We start from the raw sequence: 23,335 nt of genomic DNA, 5'->3' as shown, positions 1-23,335 counted from the left end.
CTGGTCCTTGGTAGTTCCATTGGCTCTTGGACCTTCGGGTAGCCATCCGAGTTCCAGTTCCATCAGCTGGTTCTCGGCATTTTCTCAGCCTTCTTGTACCTTCTGCTACATTTCCAAGTTCAAGAGACTAAACACGATGACCCGGAAGACCACCCCTAAGATGACGACGACACCAGAGACGACAACCACCGTGATGACGACGACCCTGGAGACGATGACCCCGAAGACCACCCCGATGACGACGACCCCGGAGACGACGACCCTGAAGACCACCCCGATGACGACGACCCCGGAGACGACGACCCTGGAGACGACGACGACCTGGAAGACCGAGAAGCAGAAGAACAAGAGGCTGCAGAACAAAGAGCAGAAGAACATTAAGCATAACACTAAATATCAGAGCAAAAAATATTATCTAAATTATAAGCAGAAGAAGACTAAGCAGTGTATGGGGGTGAGTCCGTTCCTCCTCGTGGTGCCCCTGGATAAAGCCTGATGCTGCAGGCCAAACTGAACGCGGACAAATGTAACTCTTTTGTGACAGGCAGAACGGAAGGTGTAATCTTCAAACTTTTATAGATAACAACTACGGGAATGCCTGTCACAAATAAGAATATGATGAAGAAGTAGAATATGATGAAGATAATAGTAAAATAAAAAGAATATGAACAATGTAACCAAAAAAATAATAGGTAGAAGATGAAGAAGAAGATGAATAAGGTGAAGAAGTTGATGTCAAAGAAGCTGATGATGAGGATAATGAAGAAGAAAGTGTGGGAGAAGTAAAAAAGAAGGTGAAGGGCGTGGAAGTAGTGAAACATCAATATCTGACAAAATAAAAAAAAAAATTAACATAGTCAAAATCTTTCTACCACCGAACGTCATAAAAAACCCCCAAAATCCTGCTATTCTATTACATTGGGCTAAACCTCTGTGCCTTTAATGTCTCCGCCACGTCCCCCAATACATCCTACATTATTCTTTAGTTTCAATAAATTTATTTAAAGTTTTCATAACGGTATATAACAAAAACAACCTTCCATGTAAAATAAGACATAGTTGTTTGCAGAATATCTTGACAAAGATATAAAAGTAACCATAACCATAAAGGTCAATCACATAAACCAAACAGGAAAGACAAGACAGGACAGACTAGGGATAGAAACAACAAGGGGAATAACACCACTTCGTTCTACCAGATACGGGGAGAAATCCAGCAAGACACGGCATCAAGCATTGATATTTAGGTGAGTGTAGATTTATCGCAATGTACTAATTGTGTTAATGAGCTTTACAAGCATCAGAAGATAGAAATTCAAAAAATCAAGGAGACAACAAGAGGGTACGGGTCAGGGGGGAGCCAGGGTCATGATCGAGCCATGGGTTCCAAATCTTGAAAAAAGTATTCAGGTCATCACACCTAGTTGCTTGGATTCTCTCACACATTAAGATTTCATTCATTCTATCTCTCACCATTGAAATGGACAGCGTCTGAGATCTCCATTTAGAGGCTATATGAATTTTAGCTGCCATACATAAGGTATTCACTAATCTCTGAAAATTCTTCGAGAACCCATATTGTTTCTTGCCCAATAGATATATTGTGGGATCCACGGGTGTTGGTTTGCCAAATAATTGGTTAATGATTAAGTTAACTTCTTGCCATAGTTTCTCAACGATCGGACATTTCCACCAAATGTGGAGCATATCCCCAGGGATACTACAGCCCCTAAAGCAATCTTCAGAGATGTGCGGATAAATAGCATGCAGTTTAGTTGGAACATAATATGTCCTATGTAACACTTTAAGTGAAGTTTCAATCAAAGATGTCTGATGGCTGCCTCTGGACAGGGTTTCACTACATCTATGCCACGTCTCTAAAGGCAGGGTAAGCCCCAGATCTTTCTCCCATTGTAGCATATAGTTTAGTTTCCCTGATATATGTGCGACATTCATCGTGGAATACACCAGCGAAACCACCCCACTACCCATAGGGTTTCCAGAATACCTCTGTTCAAAACTGGTGAGCCGAAAAGGGGCCCCACGTGACAGAAACTGTCTGGCAAAGTGAAAAACTTGGTTGATGCGCATAGCCTCTCCTGTCGGAGGGCCATGACATTGTATAAATTCTTGTTTAGTGAGTAAAATATTGAATGGCGAACAGAGGTGCTTTAGCATGGTGATCCCCCTTCCGATCCACCAGGAGAACAGTGCAGGCCTCAAACCCGGCTGAAACATAGGATTTCGAAACAATGATGCAAGTGGCGAGGACTTAGATTGAAGATTATGCTTAAATCTCTCCTTTCTCCATATGATCAGAGAGAGAGCGGAAAAGGGAGCTGTGACCTGAATGTCTGGCGGGAGTCTCACCGTAGACCACATGAGGCCACTAAGAGAATATGGTTGCAAAAAGTAGGATTCCAGTTGCACCCATCTGGGAGTATTACTGCTAGGAGAGAGTTTTGTCAATTGGGCTATTTGAGCTGATTTGAAATATATCAAGAGATTAGGTAGTGACATACCTCCACACTTTCTGTGTAGGCACATTATGTTTTGTTTAATGCGGGGTCTCTTACCATTCCATATGTATTTGGAAATAGTTGACTGAATATCTCGGAGACATTTCAAAGGTATCGTAATAGGGAGTGATCTAAATAAGTATAGGAATCTCGGTAGAGTAACCATCTTTATAGTATGTAACCGGCCCAACCATGAGATTTTCAAGCGGGACCATTTTGCTATATCTGTCTTGAATTTTGCAATTAAAGGAGAATAGTTCCACTTGAAAAGGGAAGATTTATGAGTCGTAAGGTTAATTCCCAAGTAAGATAGGAAATGCTCCTTTCTTGCAAAGCCGAACTGTGAGACCAGATTGTCTTGGTCAGTCTTGGAGGTGTTGACGAATAAGGCCTCTGACTTATCGACATTTATCCTGAGACCCGATATCCTTTCGAATGTACGGAGAAGCGAGAATAGGTTGGGTAAAGTAGAGTAGGGGTTAGACAAGGTGAGTAAAAGGTCGTCAGCAAAAAGGCTCAATTTGTATTTGCCACCAAGATCCGTGGGTCCCAATATGTTGGGATTTTCTCTTATGGCTGCAGCTAACGGCTCCATGGCTAAAGCAAATAAAGCAGGGGACAACGGGCATCCCTGACGAGTACCTCTTTGTATATTTATAGATAACGGTTTAGTGGATGGGAGCTTGAGATATGCTGATGGATTGTCATAGATTAGTTGAAGGCAGGAGATCAGCTTTTGAGGGAAGTTAAATTTTTCCATCCTACATTATTCTTAGTTGTTTTCCTTCATGTAGAATGAACCTACAAGTTTATAAAGGGTTTATTTTAATTCCGATATTTTCGTCCCATTGACTTGCATTGGGATCGGGTATCGGTATCGGATTGGATCCGATATTTTGACGGTATCGGCCGATACTTTCCGATACCGATACTTTCCGATATCGGAAAGTATCGCTCAACACTAGTTAGGGCATGTTAGGTTAGGCTATGGGGTGAACTAGATGGACTTAAAGTCTTCCTTCAACCTTAATAACTATGTTACTATGTTAATAACTACGATATTGAGAGTCCAAACTTGGGTTTGCAAAGAGGTTCTGGAGAGCCAGTCTCGATAGCTCAGCATCCGGGTCAGCTAGAGGAATATGTAACGCATGGGTATGTGCGGAGGGCTCCCAGGGTTCTGGTGGTATATCGGACATAATCCTAAGACTCACGGTAATTTCATAATTCATCTCTAGATGCCGGTGGCGCTCGTCTGACGTTTTTTCCTTGATGAAAGCAGACTTGCACAAAAGACAGCAGGGGGTCTCAGCTCTGCTCCTCCCTGCCTTCATTAACACGTGGCCTCTAATTCTCTGGCCAAATGGTAAAGTTCGGAGCTTTTGGGAAGTGTGTACTTTTCCCAAGGGTGGAGGCCACAATTCAGAAGTGGAGAGAGGTCTCTGGATAATCTATTGGGGCTCAATTCATAAATCCAAAATGGAGTCTCCCTTGTCCCTCACACAAACAGTCATAGACAAACTTTATTCTTAAGGACAACTTGGTGTGGACTCTATACAGTAGATAGACGGCACACAGCTTGATGAACGTTTGCTTTACAATATGGAGCATTTTCCACACATAGAGAAGGAATTGAAACTATCTCCACCGTCCCTTTCTACTTCATCACAGCTCCGCTCACCACTATAGTCCAGTGTGTAAGAGTCCTTTTCACGGTCTTCTTTCCCCTCTAGGGAGCTATGGTGCCAGTATGGCCGCTACTTAGCTGCTCTGTTTCTGATGCTCAGGCACTCTCTTCGATTTACGTACTCTGTCCCATCTCAGTCCAGACCTCTTTAGGCCGTTCTGTTAGGCGTCCTGACTCATCAACCGTCTGTCACGGGGAGACTAGGTGGGCGAGAGCTAATAACCCGGGCCCCTGCAATTTCCCTAAGACTAGGGAAATCCTGACTGGCCCTCTACCTGGAGTTTACACTGATGGTGTGCATGTCTAGGCCTCGAACCTCACCCTATTTCCTGATACAACCCTGAGCTGGAAACCACCGCACACCACCCAGTGAATGCAATACACCAATACCCACAGTTAGCACAGACAAGGATAAAGGAAAATATACATCACGCTGCAGTCACTCAGGAATACACTATAAATGTGCAGGGCAAAATAAATACAAATATAGGAAGGAGTAAATAAGACACAGGGAAATACACCACCAGCAACGAATCTCCAACGACCAGCTCTCCACTACGGACCGAGATAACAACGCACAAGACAGAAGCTATAATCGGCGACGCCCAATGGTCAGGAGAACTATTTAAAGGCAATGGGCATGGCCCAGCTTCCAATCCGAGGATCAGGTAAATTAACCCCGGAACAGCTAGACAAAATCTAGCCGACGCCAATGAGCAAGTAGTGGTCAAAAGCGGAATTACCGCTGTCTGTCGGACGACCTGGTCTGAACAGCGTCCGACATGACACCGTCTCCAATCGATCACCTTGTTCCTCCAATCACTTCTCTTCTACTTTCCGCTAGGATCTCACTATCTTTTATCTCAGTCTCCTCTCTCTTTAGAGATACCCACATCATGCGGCACTGCTCACATCAGATCTTAGGTCCGCTTTCTACGCAGTTTAGAATCTCCCACTCTGGGCTAGTCCCAACTCTAACTTTCCCTACTGTCAGGCAGCACACGACAGTAACATCATTAACACAAATCACAATTCACACTACTCAATATAAAGATATACTTGTTCTTCAAGGGGGAGTGTGGGCAATATGTCCATGTCTTTACAAAGGGATGAGAGCGGCCAGGTGAGGGCATGAGAGAGACCGGGTAAAGAGAGAAGAGGTATTAGTTATGGGCTTGAGAGTGGCAAGATCTGAGGATGGGAGTCGACAGGTTTGGAGTTGAGAGCGGCCAGGTTTGGCATGTGAGAGTAGCCAAGCCCGGAATGTGAAACAGTGAGGGGATGAGAGCGGCCAGGTTTGGAGTTGAGAGCGGCCAGGCACGGAATGTGAGAGCGGCCAGGCCCAGGATGTGACAGGAATGAGAGCGGCCAGGTCTGGGATGTGAGAGCGGCCAGGTCTGGGATGTGAGAGCGGCCATGCACGGGATGTGAGAGCGGCCAGGCCCGGGATATGACAGGAATGAGAGCGGCCAGGTCTGGGATGTGAGAGCGGCCATGCACGGGATGTGAGAGCGGCCATGCACGGGATGTGAGAGCGGCCAGGCCCGGGATGTGACAGGAATGAGAGCGGCCAGTGCTGGGATGTGAGAGCGGCCAGGTCTGGGATGTGAGAGCGGCCATGCACGGGATGTGAGAGCCGCAAGGTCGGGGATTTGAGAGTAGCCAAGTCCGGGATGTTAAATTGTGAGGGGATGAGAGCGGCCAGGTTTGGAGTTGAGAGCGGCCAGACCCAGGATGTGAGAGCGGCCAGGTCTGGGATGTGAGTGCGGCCAGGCGCAGGATATGAGAGCGGCCAGGCGCAGGATGTGAGAGCGGCCAGACCCGGGATGTGAGAGCGGCCAGGTCTGGGATGAGAGCGGCCAGGTCTGGGATGTGAGAGCGGCCAGGTCTGGGATGTGAGAGCGGCCAGGCCTGGGATGTGAGAGCGGCCAGGCCTGGCATGTGAGAGCGGCCAGGTCTGGGATGTGAGGGCGGCCAGGCACGGGATGTGAGAGCGGCCAGGTCTGGGATGTGAGAGCGGCCAAGTCAGGGATGTGAGGGCGGCCAGGCAAGGGATGTGAGAGCGGCCAGGTCTGGGATGTGAGAGCGGCCAGGTCTGGGATGTGAGGGCGGCCAGGCATGGGATGTGAGAGCGGCCAGGTCTGGGATGTGAGAGCGGCCAGGTCTGGGATGTGAGAGCGGCCAGGCATTGATGTGAGGGCGGCCAGGCACGGGATGTGAGAGCGGCCAAGTCTGGGATGTGAGAGCGGCCAAGTCTGGGATGTGAGGGCGGCCAGGTCTGGGATGTGAGGGCGGCCAGGTCTGCGATGTGAGGGCGGCCAGGTCTGGGATGTGAGGGCGGCCAGGCGTGGGATGTGAGGGCGGCCAGGTCTGGGATGTGAGAGCGGCCAGGTCTGGGATGTGAGAGCGGCCAGGTCTGGGATGTGAGGGCGGCCAGGTCTGGGATGTGAGGGCGGCCAGGCACAGGATGTGAGGGCGGCCAGGTCGGGGATGTGAGGGCGGCCAGGCACAGGATGTGAGGGCGGCCAGGTCTGGGATGTGAGGGCGGCCAGGCGTGGGATGTGAGGGCGGCCAGGTCTGGGATGTGAGGGCGGCCAGGCCTGGGATGTGAGGGCGGCCAGGTCTGGGATGTGAGAGCGGCCAGGTCTGGGATGTGAGGGCGGCCAGGTCTGGGATGTGAGAGCGGCCAGGTCTGGGATGTGAGAGCGGCCAGGTCTGGGATGTGAGATCGGCCAGGTCTGGGATGTGAGGGGGGCCAGGTCTGGGATGTGAGGGCGGCCAGGTCTGGGATGTGAGAGCGGCCAGGTCTGGGATGTGAGAGCGGCCAGGCACGGGATGTGAGGGCGGCCAGATCTGGGATGTGAGGGCGGCCAGGCACAGGATGTGAGAGCGGCCAGGTCTGGGATGTGAGGGCGGCCAGGTCTGGGATGTGAGAGCGGCCAGGTCTGGGATGTGAGAGCAGCCAGGTCTGGGATGTGAGGGCGGCCAGGCACAGGATGTGAGAGCGGCCAGGTCTGGGATGTGAGGGCGGCCAGGCACGGGATGTGAGAGCGGCCAGGCACAGGATGTGAGAGCGGCCAGGTCTGGGATGTGAGGGCGGCCAGGTCTGGGATGTGAGGGCGGCCAGGCACAGGATGTGAGGGCGGCCAGGTCTGGGATGTGAGAGCGGCCAGGTCTGGGATGTGAGAGCGGCCAGGTCTGGGATGTGAGAGCGGCCAGGTCTGGGATGTGAGAGCGGCCAGGCACAGGATGTGAGGGCGGCCAGGCACAGGATGTGAGAGCGGCCAGGCACGGGATGTGAGGGCGGCCAGGCACGGGATGTGAGGGCGGCCAGGCACGGGATGTGAGAGCGGCCAGGTCTGGGATGTGAGAGCGGCCAGGTCTGGGATGTGAGGGTGGCCAGGTCTGGGATGTGAGAGCGGCCAGGTCTGGGATGTGAGAGCGGCCAGGTCTGGGATGTGAGGGCGGCCAGGTCTGGGATGTGAGGGCGGCCAGGTCTGGGATGTGAGGGCGGCCAGGCACAGGATGTGAGGGCGGCCAGGTCTGGGATGTGAGGGCGGCCAGGTCTGGGATGTGAGGGCGGCCAGGTCTGGGATGTGAGGGCGGCCAGGCACAGGATGTGAGAGCGGCCAGGTCTGGGATGTGAGGGCGGCCAGGTCTGGGATGTGAGGGCGGCCAGGCACAGGATGTGAGGGCGGCCAGGTCTGGAATGTGAGAGCGGCCAGGTCTGGGATGTGAGGGCGGCCAGGTCTGGGATGTGAGAGCGGCCAGGTCTGGGATGTGAGGGCGGCCAGGCACGGGATGTGAGAGCGGCCAGGTCTGGGATGTGAGGGCGGCCAGGCACAGGATGTGAGGGCGGCCAGGTCTGGGATGTGAGGGCGGCCAGGTCTGGGATGTGAGAGCGGCCAGGTCTGGGATGTGAGGGCGGCCAGGTCTGGGATGTGAGGGCGGCCAGGTCTGGGATGTGAGGGCGGCCAGGTCTGGGATGTGAGGGCGGCCAGGTCTGGGATGTGAGGGCGGCCAGGTCTGGGATGTGAGGGCGGCCAGGTCTGGGATGTGAGAGCGGCCAGGTCTGGGATGTGAGGGCGGCCAGGTCTGGGATGTGAGGGCGGCCAGGTCTGGGATGTGAGGGCGGCCAGGTCTGGGATGTGAGGGCGGCCAGGTCTGGGATGTGAGGGCGGCCAGGCACAGGATGTGAAAGCGGCCAGGTCTGGGATGTGAGGGCGGCCAGGTCTGGGATGTGAGGGCGGCCAGGTCTGGGATGTGAGAGCGGCCAGGTCTGGGATGTAAGGGCGGCCAGGTCTGGGATGTGAGGGCGGCCAGGCACAGGATGTGAGGGCGGCCAGGTCTGGGATGTGAGGGCGGCCAGGTCTGGGATGTGAGGGCGGCCAGGCAAGGGATGTGAGAGCGGCCAGGTCTGGGATGTGAGGGCGGCCAGGTCTGGGATGTGAGGGCGGCCAGGCACAGGATGTGAGAGCGGCCAGGTCTGGGATGTGAGGGCGGCCAGGCACGGGATGTGAGAGCGGCCAGGCACAGGATGTGAGAGCGGCCAGGTCTGGGATGTGAGGGCGGCCAGGTCTGGGATGTGAGGGCGGCCAGGCACAGGATGTGAGGGCGGCCAGGTCTGGGATGTGAGAGCGGCCAGGTCTGGGATGTGAGAGCGGCCAGGTCTGGGATGTGAGAGCGGCCAGGTCTGGGATGTGAGAGCGGCCAGGCACAGGATGTGAGGGCGGCCAGGCACAGGATGTGAGAGCGGCCAGGCACGGGATGTGAGGGCGGCCAGGCACGGGATGTGAGGGCGGCCAGGCACGGGATGTGAGAGCGGCCAGGTCTGGGATGTGAGAGCGGCCAGGTCTGGGATGTGAGGGTGGCCAGGTCTGGGATGTGAGAGCGGCCAGGTCTGGGATGTGAGAGCGGCCAGGTCTGGGATGTGAGGGCGGCCAGGTCTGGGATGTGAGGGCGGCCAGGTCTGGGATGTGAGGGCGGCCAGGCACAGGATGTGAGGGCGGCCAGGTCTGGGATGTGAGGGCGGCCAGGTCTGGGATGTGAGGGCGGCCAGGTCTGGGATGTGAGGGCGGCCAGGCACAGGATGTGAGAGCGGCCAGGTCTGGGATGTGAGGGCGGCCAGGTCTGGGATGTGAGGGCGGCCAGGTCTGGGATGTGAGGGCGGCCAGGTCTGGGATGTGAGGGCGGCCAGGCACAGGATGTGAGGGCGGCCAGGTCTGGGATGTGAGGGCGGCCAGGTCTGGGATGTGAGGGCGGCCAGGCAAGGGATGTGAGAGCGGCCAGGTCTGGGATGTGAGGGCGGCCAGGTCTGGGATGTGAGGGCGGCCAGGTCTGGGATGTGAGGGCGGCCAGGTCTGGGATGTGAGGGCGGCCAGGTCTGGGATGTGAGGGCGGCCAGGCACAGGATGTGAGAGCGGCCAGGTCTGGGATGTGAGGGCGGCCAGGTCTGGGATGTGAGGGCGGCCAGGTCTGGGATGTGAGGGCGGCCAGGTCTGGGATGTGAGGGCGGCCAGGCACAGGATGTGAGGGCGGCCAGGTCTGGGATGTGAGGGCGGCCAGGTCTGGGATGTGAGGGCGGCCAGGCAAGGGATGTGAGAGCGGCCAGGTCTGGGATGTGAGGGCGGCCAGGTCTGGGATGTGAGGGCGGCCAGGTCTGGGATGTGAGGGCGGCCAGGTCTGGGATGTGAGGGCGGCCAGGCGTGGGATGTGACAGGGATGAGAGTGTCATTTGAGGCTCCTCTGAACTTCTCTCTGGGAATGTTGGAGACGGCTCCTGCTCCTAGATTAACCTCGGCAGTAAGCTTTGGCCATGAATGTGCGGTGCATGTAGCCTACTCCTCTACACTACTACACCTATGATCTTGACATGCAGTGGTATGTGCACAGGTGTCATCAGTAGAAATCTCTGTATTCACAAGACCCTCATTGTGCCGCCATCACCGATATCGTGCTCTGTGCTCATTGATGGAGATAACATTTGCTGCCATAAATGTTGCATGTTTCCTGGAGTTTGAGCATTTTCCTTTTCTCCCGATTTCAGGACACAGTGGTCGCCCTTCAGGCTCTGGCAAACTTTGGAGCTCATTTATTCAGGAAATCTGGAAATATGACAGTAGACCTGACCTCAGAGAATGGCTTCCGCCACCGCTTCCATGTGAACAACGACAACCGCCTCCTCTTACAGAAGACGCAACTTCCCGAGATCCCGGGAGAATACACGATGACCGTATCCGGGAATGGCAACGTAGTAATGCAGGTGCAGTGCGGGAAGGGTTAACTGTAGCCGTCAAGTGACCGCAGGTTGGAGTCACCTATGGGGACTAATAAATCCAGGAAAAAACACAAGATGAAACATGTGGAATTCCCACCACCTTCTACCAATTTAAAGACAAAGAAAGAAAAAAAAAGCTTCTTTGTCACAGTCGCCACTGTAAAGTCTGATCTACCGTCATACACATGTAATATACCGCATACGATCACGAGAAAAAAATAATCAAGAATTGCTCAGTAAAAAATAAGACGGGATCTAGAAATGGACCGGTTCTTAGAAAAGGGCAGAAAATTTCCCAATTATATAACTTTCTTAATTTTTTCACATTTAATAAAAAAAAGAGAAATATATAAATGTATGGGTTATAGGATGTTTCGCCCCCAGCAGTTCGCCCTTGGGTACATCCTGTTCGTGATGCCAAGTTGAGTCGCCTGCCAGGGCAGTGGGGTACTGGGTCCGGTACTTGAAGGGCACGTCACGGTGACTGCGACCCGGTCCGTGGCCCTGGGCCCCCAAGTAAAGGGAAAGGTCTTTAAAGGGAGTTTAAGAATAAAGTTTGTTTGTGACGCCACCTGTGTTATTCGGTCAGTAGGGACCGATGCTGCTTAAAGGGGTCCTCTGGGGTGATGTTATGGCAGCTGGATGGTATACCTTCCCACAGGTGAAGTAAATGTACCCGGGGGGCGAACTGCTGGGGGCGAAACATCCAAATCCCAAATTCAAGAAAATTAATCCAAATGGCAGTTAGGACCAAAGGGCGTATGATTGTGCAATACCCCGAATAAATGGCGTATGTCGGTATATACAGTTAGGTCCATATATATTTGGACAGAGACAACATTTTTCTAATTTTGGTTATAGACATTACCACAATGAATTTTAAACCAAACAATTCAGATGCAGTTGAAGTTCAGACTTTCAGCTTTCATTTGAGGGTATCCACATTAACATTGGATGAAGGGTTTAGGAGTTTCAGCTCCTTAACATGTGCCACCCTGTTTTTAAAGGGACCAAAAGTAATTGGACAGATTCAATAATTTTAAATAAAATGTTCATTTCTAGTACTTGGTTGAAAACCCTCTGTTGGCAATGACTGCCTGAAGTCTTGAACTCATGGACATCACCAGACGCTGTGTTTCCTCCTTTTTGATGCTCCCCAGGCCTTCACTGCGGTGGTTTTCAGTTGCTGTTTGTTTGTGGCCTTTCTGTCTGAAGTTTAGTCTTTAACAAGTGAAATGCTGCTCAGTTGGGTTGAGATCAGGTGACCGACTTGGCCATTCAGGAATATTCCACTTCTTTGCTTTAATAAACTCCTGGGTTGCTTTGGCTTCATGTTTTGGGTCATTGTCCATCTGTAGTATGAAACGACGACCAATCAGTTTTCTGCATTTGGCTGGATCTGAGCACACAGTATGGCGGCTCTGAAGACCTCAGAATTCATTCCTGTGTCACATCATCCATAACCACTAGTGACCCAGTGCCACTGGCAGCCATGCATGCCCAAGCCATCACACTGCCTCCGCCGTGGTTACAGATGATGTGGTATGCTTTGGATCATGAGCTGTACCAAGCCTTCGCCATACTTTCCTCTTTCCATCATTCTGGTAGAGATTGATCTTGGTTTCATCTGTCCACAGAATGTTCTTCCAGAACTGTGCCGGCTTTTTTAGATGTTTTTAGCCTTTTTATTCTTGATGCTTATGAGTGGCTGCACCGTGCAGTGAACCCTCTGTAGTTACTTTCATGCAGTCTTCTCTTTATGGTAGATTTGGATATTGATACGCCGACCTCCTGGAGAGTGTTGGTCACTTGGTTGGCTGTTGTGAAGGGGTTTCTCTTCACCATGGAGATTATTCTTCTATCATCCACCATTGTTGTCTTCCGTGGGCGCCCAGGTCTTTTTGCATTGATGAGTTCACCAGTGCTTTCTTCCTTTCTCAGGATGTACCAAACTGTAGATGTTGCCACTCCTAATATTGTAGCAATTTCTCGGATGGGTTTTTTCTGTTTTCGCAGCTTAAGGATGGCTTGTTTCACCTGCAAGGAGAGCTCCTTTGACCACATGTTTACTTCACAGCAAAACCTTCCAAATGCAGCACCACACCTCAAATCAACTCCAGGCCTTTTATCTGCTTAATTCAGAATGACATAATGAAGGGATTGCCCACACCTGTCCATGAAATAGCCTTGGAGTCAATTGTCCAATTACTTTTGGTCCCTTTAAAAACAGGGTGGCACAGGTTAAGGAGCTGAAACTCCTAAACCCTTCATCCAATTTTAATATGGATACCCTCAAATGAAAGCTGAAAGTCTGAACTTCAACTGCATCTGAATTGTTTTGTTTAAAATTCATTGTGGTAATGTCTATAACCAAAATAAGAAAAATGTCTCTGTCCAAATATATATGGACCTAACTGTAGATATGATGCTATATACGCACCGATGCCTGCAATAAAGAACAGGTGGTCTGTACAGGGAGGGGTGCCAAATAGGATGAGATAAGACCCTAAATGCAGATATCCAGAAGTAATATACCGGGGATTGCCGGCCTCTGTTGCTGTGTGGAGGAGACGCGCCGTGTGATAATGGTCCTGACGCGGGGTCCTGGTGCGGGGTCCTGGGGGTTCAGATAATGCACGCAGTGAACTCGTTCTGCAACCAACAACGTACATTGCAACACAGAGGCCAAAGTACAAGAATATAAGAAAAACACTTGCTCCAGAAGACGTCCATTTCCAAGATAAAAGATCTACTTAATTAAAGATGACACAAAAAAGAGTCCACAGGACATGCCAAATAAATAAGGCAAAGGGGACAAAAAACGGAGAATAAATATTGTGAAATGCCTTTATTGAAGTGAATGGCAAATTGATACAAAGTGCAAGAATAAATTAAAATCTTATTAGAAATACCATAAACTGTTAAAAAGTCAGGGACCGCCCAAAAAGAATTCTGAAATAATACTGTAAAATTGTATAGAGATAAATGGCAATAAATATATTGGATTAGAGTGATAATAGATAATTAAATATTAGAGCATAGAATATAAATAAATCACAAAAATATATCCAATAATAAATAATGCTGAACCATGAATCAATCAAATTAAATAAAATACTATATCCAATCACACTCCCAAACGGTTGAACATTGGTAGGGATAGTAATCATAAATCCCCCGATCAGGAGAACATCGTTGAAAAGGGCTGACTGCAAATATCATCTGCAAAATAGCAACTCATAAGTGAAAGCAACCCAAAACCGTGAGGGAGATAATGTGAAAGGACGCAGTTCCTAAACGCGCGTCGGGGTGTGCTCCGCACTGTACCGGGGACCGCCATTTTCCTGCTACCAGGTATTATTTTATCTCCCTTTCACACCTTATTTATTTGGCATGTCCTGGGGGGCTCTTTTTGGTGTTTAATCCCAATGGTCTGCCATTCAAATTACTGGATGTAGTCGCTCACATTATTTTATATTTATTTTAAATAAGTGTTCTGATTTAGAATTTTGTTTTTTATGAACTGTTACATCTAGTTTCTGTTTGATCTTAATTAGAGATGAACATTGTCTGGGCAAATTTCGGTTTTGGCGAGGAGAATTAGTGAGGAAATTTGTTTTGCCTCAAATTTATTCAATGTATCAAATGGTAAAAAAAAAATAAATCCTGATCTGAGGTCTCCCGAACACCAAGCAAACCTAATCAATGAGATCGAAGGGATTAAATTAAAAACCCTTCTCCCCCTTCACCTGTCCTCGCTGGTCCTCTTCTTACTGCCCAGTCCCCTGCTCCGCTCCAGCTGCTCCTCACTCTCTGCCGATGCTTCGTTCACTCATTAGGCCTCAACGCGCCCTCTGATGTTGTTATGTGTGTTAAGACCTAGCCGGGGGCGCCAGGGAAGGGTGAAAAAAAGACCAGGGCTGGAGCAGGAGTACCATTGAGCTGGGAGCACCCCCAAGGCTCCATACAACTCGTAGCGCCCCCCCCCCCCCGAGGCTCCATATATCTAAGAGTGGCCCCCCGAGGCTCCATACAGCTGAGAGTGCCCCCCGAGGCTCCATACAACTCGTAACGTCCCCGAGACTCCATACAACTGGGAGTGTCCCCAAGACTCCATACAACTGGGAGTGCCCCCTGAGGCTCCATACAGCAGGGAGCGCCCCCGAGGCTCCATACAGCTGGGAGTGCCCCCCGAAGCTCCATACAGCTGGGAGTGCCCCCCAAGGCTCCATACAGCTGGGAACACCCACCAAGGCTCCATACAGCTGGGAGCACCCCCGAGGCTCCATACAGCTGAGAGCGCCCCCCGAGGCTCCATACAGCTGGGAGCGTCCCCGAGGCTCCATACAACTGGGAGCACCCCCCGAGGCTCCATACAGCTGGGAGTGCCCCCCAAGGCTCCATACAGCTGGGAGCAACCCTCGAGGCTCCATACAACTGGGAGCACCCCCCGAGGCTCCATACAGCTGGGAGTGCCCCCCAAGGCTCCATACAGCTGGGAGCGACCCTCGAGGCTCCATACAACTGGGAGCGCCCCCGAGGCTCCATACAGCTGGGAGTGCCCCCCAAGGCTCCATACAGCTGGGAGCGACCCTCGAGGCTCCATACAACTGGGAGCACCCCCCGAGGCTCTATACAGCTGGGAGCGACCCTCGAGGCTCCATACAGCTGGGAGCAACCCCCGAGGCTCCATACAACTGGGAGCGACCCTTGAGGCTCCATACAACTGGGAGCGCCCCACGAGGCTCCATACAGCTGGGAGCCCCCCCTGAGGTCCATACAACTGGGAGCGCCCCCGAGGCTCCATACAGCTGGGAGCGACCCTCAAGGTCCATACAACTGGGAGCGCCCCCCGAGCCTCCATACAGCTGGGAGCGACCCTCAAGGCTCCATACAGCTGGGAGCGCCCCCCGAGGCTCCATACAGCTGGGAGCGCCCCCGAGGCTTCTTACAGCTGGAAGCGCCCCCCGAAGCTCCATACAACTGGGAGCGCCCCCCGAGGCTCCATACAGCTGGGAGCACCCCCCAAGACTCCATACAACTGGGAGTGCCCCCCGAGGCTCCATACAGCTGGGAGCGACCCTCGAGGCTCCATACAGCTGGGAGCGCCCCCCAAGGCGGCATACAGCTGGGAGCACCCCCCGAGGCTCCATACAACTGGGAGCGCCCCTCGAGGCTCCATACAGCTGGGAGCGCCCCCCGAGGCTCCATACAACTGGGAGCGACCCTCGAGGCTCCATACAGCTGGGAGCGCCCCCCGAGGCTCCATACAGCTGGGAGCGACCCTCGAGGCTCCATACAGCTGGGAGCGCCCCCCAAGGCGGCATACAGCTGGGAGCACCCCCCGAGGCTCCATACAACTGGGAGCGCCCCTCGAGGCTCCATACAGCTGGGAGCGCCCCCCGAGGCTCCATACAACTGGGAGCGCCCCTCGAGGCTCCATACAGCTGGGAGCGCCCCCCGAGGCTCCATACAACTGGGAGCGACCCTCGAGGCTCCATACAGCTGGGACTGCCCCCTGAAACTTTATATGTAGATGAAGGGGGATGTTTGTGGAGACCGACCCTTTGTATGTAGATGAAGAGGGATATTTGGGGTGACCGACCCTTTATATGTTGATGAAGGGGGATGTTTGTGGTGACCGACCCTTTATACTCAGATGAGGAGGGATATTTGGGGTTTTGTCCTTTTGCTCCTGGGTAGTCATCTCCTCCATGTTTCTTGCACAGGCCGTTCAGAGACATAATGTTCTTCCGGCTCCTAGAGAAGATGCATTTGTGATGTCAGCGACGCCTCAGTGTGTAAAGAGCGACGTTCTGCAGATATCGGTGGAGTTCCGGTAAGAGATCGGTGTCCAAAGACGGTTTACATTTCTTCAAAGCTGAAGGGAGACTGCGGGGTGACCTGGAGGCAGGAACATCATGTCTTATCCTCCAGTCACCTCCAGAGCTGCAGTCACTAACATGTCTTATCCTCCAGTCACCTCCAGAGCTGCAGTCACTAACATGTCTTATCCTCCAGTCACCTCCAGAGCTGCAGTTACTATTCTACTGTTTCATCACATCTTATCCTCCAGTCACATCTAGAGCTGCAGAATACAATGCTGCCTTCTTCCCCAGTGTGTATTGCTGTATATCAGTGTGTTCCTCATCTCATCTGACAGGTATTCCGGTAAACGTCGATCTACTAACATGGTTCTTATGAAAATAGACATGTTGTCCGGCTTTGTTCCTCTGCAGACGTCTCTAGATGATGTAAGTCCATGACATGTTTTTCTAAAAAAAAAGTGGCCAGCCGCAAAAGCTCTTGTTCAGGGGCAGGACAAGGTGTAACTCAGGAGCGGAATAAGGTGTAACTCGTGGGCAGATCAAGGTGTAACTCGTGGGCGGATCAAGGTGTAACTCGTGGGCGGATCAAGGTGTAACACGGGTGGGACAAGGTCTAGCACAGAAGATGGACAAGGTCAAGCTCAGGGGTGGGATGAGGTCTAGCTCAGGGGAGAAACAAGATGTAACTCGGGCCGAACAAGGTGTTCCTCAGGGGCGGGAAAAGGTTGTATACAACTGTTCTACACTTTAGCCTGTTCGCTGTATTTGTAATGTCATGTATGTTATTTCTGTCCATGTTACCATCAGGTCTGTATGTGCAGCTGTGTTGTTCCACCACACCCATGTAGCCCTGCAATAACTCCACCTAGCCTTGTTATATTATACAAGCAGCGCCCCTCCTGCATGTAGGTGATGTCTGGTATTGCACCTCATCACTACATTTACTGTAATGAAGATGTGCTGCAATACCAGACACAACCACTGAACATGAGTGGCGCTGTTCTTGGAAGCAGCAGCCATGTTTTTCTATTTCTGACAATGTATAATGATGTGTCACGCTTTACAGCTGATGAAAAATCCATCAGTTAAGAGAGTGGAGAAGGAGAAGGACGGCGTGTACATCTACATCGATAAGGTGAGGACGCCACGGCCGGACATCTGCCATCTGACCACACACTGACATAGTAAATGGGCCCCCACTGCCGTGATTGCTGGGGTCTGTCCATGGAAGGAGCCCCAGGACTGTGCGCCATATTGTCTGCTCTCAGGAGGCTCCTGCTGCTGAGGAACAATGAAAGGAAAATTGTGTGTAATATCAGTGGCCACGTTCCGTGTCGGCGACCACCCGACTGGGGCCAGCACGGACCTTCACGTGATCGGCTGCTCCACACACTCAGCTTTTCTCTGTTTCCTCAGGTCACGTCTGAGCCTCAGACGCTGGAGCTTCAGGCCGAACAGACCGTCCCAGTGACCGGCAGGAAAGCCTCCATCATTAAAATGTGTGATTACTACATGCCAGGTAATGTAGAGCAGAACGGCACAAGGAGGGCCACAGCTGACATCCACAGGGGCCACACTGCAGCCTGTGACACTTAGAGGAGCCAGTCGGTGTTTGCCTTCATGATGTGTAGGAGAAGGGGGCCGCGTGGTCCTCAGGTTGTTCCCCTCTTTTTGCTCGGTCATATCTCATGTGTGCCATTGGAAAGTGGAGCTTAAATCCACATGGGTCAGCGTGGATGAGACAGAACTGCACTTCTGCCTCATTCCCTGTGGGCCTCTGTTTGGTCTGACTCTGATATATATGCCCTCATGGGCAGACAGCAGGATTTTACAGAGGGAAGGAGAGTAATACTAACACTAGGGGGAGATCACTGCATTCAGAATTATACAGCCACCACTAGAGGGAGCTCACTACATACAGATTTATACTGCCACCACTAGAGGGAGCTCACTACATACAGATTTATACAGCCACCACTAGAGGGAGCTCACTACATACAGTTATATACAGCCACCACTAGGGGGAGCTCACTACATACAGATTTATACTGCCACCACTAGGAGGAGCTCACTACATACAGATTTATACAGTCACCACTAGGAGGAGCTCACTACATACAGATTTATACAGTCACCACTAGGAGGAGCTCACTACATACAGATTTATACAGTCACCACTAGAGGGAGCTCACTACATACAGTTATATACAGTCACCACTAGGAGGAGCTCACTACATACAGATTTATACAGTCACCACTAGGAGGAGCTCACTACATACAGATTTATACAGTCACCACTAGGAGGAGCTCACTACATACAGATTTATACAGTCACCACTAGAGGGAGCTCACTACATACAGTTATATACAGCCACCACTAGGGGGAGCTCACTACATACAGATTTATACTGCCACCACTAGGGGGAGCTCACTACATACAGATGTATACAGTCACCACTAGGAGGAGCTCACTACATACAGATGTATACAGTCACCACTAGAGGGAGCTCACTACATACAGATTTATACAGCCACCACTAGAGGGAGCTCACTGCATTCAGAAATATACAGCCACCACTAGAGGGAGCTCACTACATACAGATTTATACAGTCACCACTAGGAGGAGCTCACTGCATACAGATTTATACAACCACCACTAGAGGGAGCTCACTACATACAGATTTATACAGCCACCACTAGAGGGAGCTCACTACATACAGATTTATACAGCCACCACTAGAGGGAGCTCACTGCATTCAGAAATATACAGCCACCACTAGAGGGAGCTGACTACATACAGATTTATACAGCCACCACTAGAGGGGGCTCACTGCATACAGATTTATACAGTCACCGCTAGAGGGAGCTGACTACATACAGATTTATACTGCTACCACTAGAGGGAGCTCACTGCATACAGATTTATACAGCCACCACTAGGGGGAGCTCACTACATACAGATTTGTACAGCCACCACTAGAGGGGGCTCACTGCATACAGATTTATACAGCCACCACTAGAGGGAGCTGACTACATACAGATTTATACAGATATATACAGCCACCACTAGATGGAGCTCACTACATACAGATTTATACAACCACCACGAGGGGAGCTCACTACATACAGATTTATACAGCCACCACTAGGGGGAGCTCACTACATACAGATTTATACAGTCACCACTAGAGGGAGCTCACTACATACAGATTTATACAGCCACCACTAGAGGGAGCTCACTACATACAGATTTATACAGCCACCGCTAGAGGGAGCTGACTACATACAGATTTATACTGCCACCACTGGGGGGAGCTCACTGCATATAGATTTATAGAGCCAACACTAGAGGGATCTCACAACAAACAGATTCACAAAGCTCCCATTGACGTTTATAATAAATCTGTATGTAGTGAGCTCCCTCTAGTGGTGACTGTATAAATCTGTATGTAGTGAGCTCCCCCTAGTGGTGGCTGTATAAATCTGTATGTAGTGAGCTCCCCCTAGTGGTAGCTCTATAAATCTGTATGTAGTGAGCTCCCCCTAGTGGTAGCTGTATAAATCTGTATGTACTGAGCTCCCCCTAGTGGTGACTGTATAAATCTGTATGTAGTGAGCTCCCCCTAGTGGTAGCTCTATAAATCTATGCAGTGCGCTTCCCCTAGTGGTGACCTTACTAATGTAGACCCAAACTCTCACCACCATCATTGACCTCTACGGGCAAAGTGACTATTTTTTAAAGACCACATTAATAATGGAATTCTCCTCCAGTCGTTCAGATACTTCCACATCGCTATGTCATGAAATGTCATCATCCTGGCAGTACATGATTGAAGGGAATAGTGCGGCACCGCACTGCTTTGTCCATACGGAATGATGGTGATGTGATGGTTATTTGACACGAGATGTCGGGTGCTAGAGGGAATCCACACTTGTGGACGTCGCCCACGTCAGACTGTTGGCACCCGATCAGTGCCGCCGCCTTCTTCTTCACTTGTGCTGCTCTCCTCACTATTTTTCTCTCTTATTTTATGGCAGAGGAAGAGCAGACGATCAGCTACTTGATAAACTGTTAAGGTGAGCGTGCGAGGCATCCAGTGATGACGTGTGGTGTGACCCGCGTCCGACTCTCCTCCCTGTCCTCCCATCTCAAGATCTGCACATTATTCTGCTGCTTGTCTTCACGGTCTATATTATACCTGTCTTGTGGTCAGAAGACAGTCTCCGGCTGTGCTCGCCAAATGTCCGTCCACCAGTGTCCACGTCATCTCAGCCAGCATGGTCCACAAGTCTAGTGCATCCACCAGTGTCCACGTGTGTTTTCCATCCACTATTGTCCACATGTCATCTCACCCATCATTGTTATTATTATTATTTATTATATAGCACCATTGATTCCATGGTGCTGTACATGAGAAGGGGTCACATCAAAATACAAATATCACTTACAGTAGACAGACCAACAATGACAGACTGGTACAGAGGGAAGAGGACCCTGCCCCCGCGGGCTTACATTCTACAGGATGGTGGGGAAGGAGACAGTAGGTCAGGGGCTGCGGTAGCTTCGGTGTTGGTGAGGCGGTAGCTCCGGTGGTGGTGAGGCGGTAGCTCCGGTAGTGATGAGGCGGTAGCTCTGGTGTTGGTGAGGCGGTAGCTCCGGTGGTGGTGAGGCGGTAGCTCCGGTAGTGATGAGGCGGTAGCTCTGGTGTTGGTGAGGCGGTAGCTCCGGTGGTGGTGAGGCGGTAGCTCCGGTAGTGATGAGGCGGTAGCTCTGGTGTTGGTGAGGCGGTAGCTCCGGTGTTGGTGAGGCGGTAGCTCCGGTAGTGATGAGGGGGCAGCGGGGTCAGTGCAGGCTGTAGGCTTTCATGAAGAGATGGGTTTTCAGGTTCCGTCTGAAGGATCCAAAGGTGGTGGATAACCGGACGTGTTGGGGCAGAGAATTCCAGAGGATGGGGGATATTCTGGAGAAGTCTTGGAGGCGAGTCATGTCACAAGTCATGTCTATCCACCAGTGTCTACATGTATTGTCCATAATTATATGTATAAGGGGCGCACCCCTGTATAGGTCATGAAAACAGGGTGCAAAAACCTGGTCTGTAATGAATAATAGAACCACAAGAGGAAACAGACTGGACCAATAATGGTGTGCACACCCATAGAATTTACAAGAAATATATCAAACTTTAATTGCACCTCAAAAAAGACAAACACATGATAAAACCACTTAAAACAAGGCCTGAATACAGGACCAAATGACCATCACCCTATATATAATGTATATGGAACAGCATAATTAACATATAAAGTGCTTGATCAAATAACAATAATGTACCAATATACAGTGTCTCCTATCCACAGTTACAATAACCCCAATAACAGAATGATATACAGGCTTAATATTACAAATATAAGAAAAGAACCAAAATAATAACACACATTAACCTGTAGTCATCTGTATATGTTGATATAACCCCATATAATAGATATAGTAAACTGCAGTATTATCTTAGCATGCTCAATACCCCAACAATAATGGTACCAATAGTTCTCTCATGATATTGACTTGGGCTATACGCCCAAAATCCCAACCAAGTGTGAACCGAGCCTGCCCACAGTAATCTGTGGAATATGCTGCAAGGTAAAAAGCAATAGATTCACAAGCTCAAAGCAAACCATGGTGTCACGATATGGTATGAAATATCATAAGTTAGTTTTCTTGCTAGCCTGCGGGGGCTAAACCCCCCCTCTCTCTGGTTCTCTTTGCTTCCCTGTGAGTTTCTGAATCTAAGGCAGAAGGGGGTTTTATGGCCGTGCCATAAATTCCAGGCTCTGAAGAAAGTTACTCGCCCCCTCCCAACTGCTCTAGCTGGAACTGTTAGAGAAGATTCCGGAATCATGGAAGTCTTTTGTTCCATTTTTGTAAGATATTAGGCAGACGATGTAAGATAGGAAAATGGTAGATATATCTTCTTATTCTCCCTCGGTGGATCTACGCATCACTCTAAACACGGGCGTCTAACTCCATCGGGTGAAGAAGTAGGGATTGCTCTGTAAATAATAGGACATATTTGATCACATTAGAAAGCCCACGGTAATCTGAGATGAATGCTGGGTTTGTTACGACTATGATATGTTCAGTAGCGGAATTACAAGTCTTAGAAAGATTTAGCTTATACTTAGTCAGAATGTAGAGAGAGGAGGGTCTGGATAAGCCAGCCTTTCTGTGATGTCACTAGCTGCAGGTTTTAAGTTTGTGGCAGGATCCCCAGCTCAGTCTTCTTGTTATTTCCTGTGAGCCCTGAGCACGTCCAATGAGCTGGGACGTATGGTTGCCTGCAATGCAATGATCTGAGAATATGTGAGTGTTATCTTTTCTTCATTTAATCCTTTTATTTTCATAATTACCTTGTACATATTTGCAATTGTCTCTTTTGTAACATCTTTGTAAAATATTTTGATAAAGCACTGCCTACATTTTGTGGGGTATATTATTTCATGCCAGTTCTTCCTCCCTGCTCTAAAAACGTACCCTGTCTCTTGAAGGGAAATTACGCTACTGTGTTGGGTTAGCTTCGGACCCGTTGAATCGAGGCTGGTGGCAGCTTACCGTGTGCAGGCCATTGGGTGTTGTAGCGACTGCGGCATTGATAATTATTTTCCTGCCTGAGTGGGAGTAGTTATCGCGTCGCTGCAGCGCGCCCAATAGCCAGTACATAGCAGGCGACTAATTACTCTAGGTGCAGTACCTGATCTGACCTGACAGTAAGGGGGGCGCCAGAGAGCTGCAAGTGTTAAGTGGAACTGTAAGCGGGATACACAAATCCCTGCAGTTCATGGTATATTGAAGAGCAGTGGGATACCTAAAATAAGCCCCTGCTGTAAACTAAGAGGTCAATAGCCTCGTGTGTGTTTTTTCATCACATTGTGGCAGTGGAGGGATAACTAGGATAAGCCCCCTGCACATGTGATAGCCGTCTGTTGGTCTAAAGTCACCCCAATCCGTGACACATGGGAAAGGAATTT

At 50.5% G+C, this 23,335-nt stretch overlaps 1 protein-coding gene across 1 annotated transcript in view; it reads left to right on the top strand.

Moving 5' to 3' along the window:
• The window catches only part of LOC143769415 (alpha-2-macroglobulin-like protein 1), a 305,150-nt gene that overhangs the window by 271,738 nt on the left and 10,077 nt on the right, over positions 1-23,335 (top strand). Inside the window, exons 32-37 of the mRNA XM_077257911.1 lie at positions 10,253-10,468; positions 16,213-16,322; positions 16,647-16,737; positions 17,378-17,446; positions 17,728-17,830; positions 20,351-20,389. Coding sequence (XP_077114026.1) covers positions 10,253-10,468; positions 16,213-16,322; positions 16,647-16,737; positions 17,378-17,446; positions 17,728-17,830; positions 20,351-20,388 — 627 coding nt within the window. The 3' untranslated portion in view covers position 20,389. The remainder of the gene's footprint in view (positions 1-10,252; positions 10,469-16,212; positions 16,323-16,646; positions 16,738-17,377; positions 17,447-17,727; positions 17,831-20,350; positions 20,390-23,335) is intronic.

The sequence above is a fragment of the Ranitomeya variabilis genome, chromosome 4 (genome assembly GCF_051348905.1).
Source record: "Ranitomeya variabilis isolate aRanVar5 chromosome 4, aRanVar5.hap1, whole genome shotgun sequence".
NCBI classification, from domain to species: domain Eukaryota; kingdom Metazoa; phylum Chordata; class Amphibia; order Anura; family Dendrobatidae; genus Ranitomeya; species Ranitomeya variabilis.
This window is presented reverse-complemented; position numbering and strand designations above follow the sequence as displayed.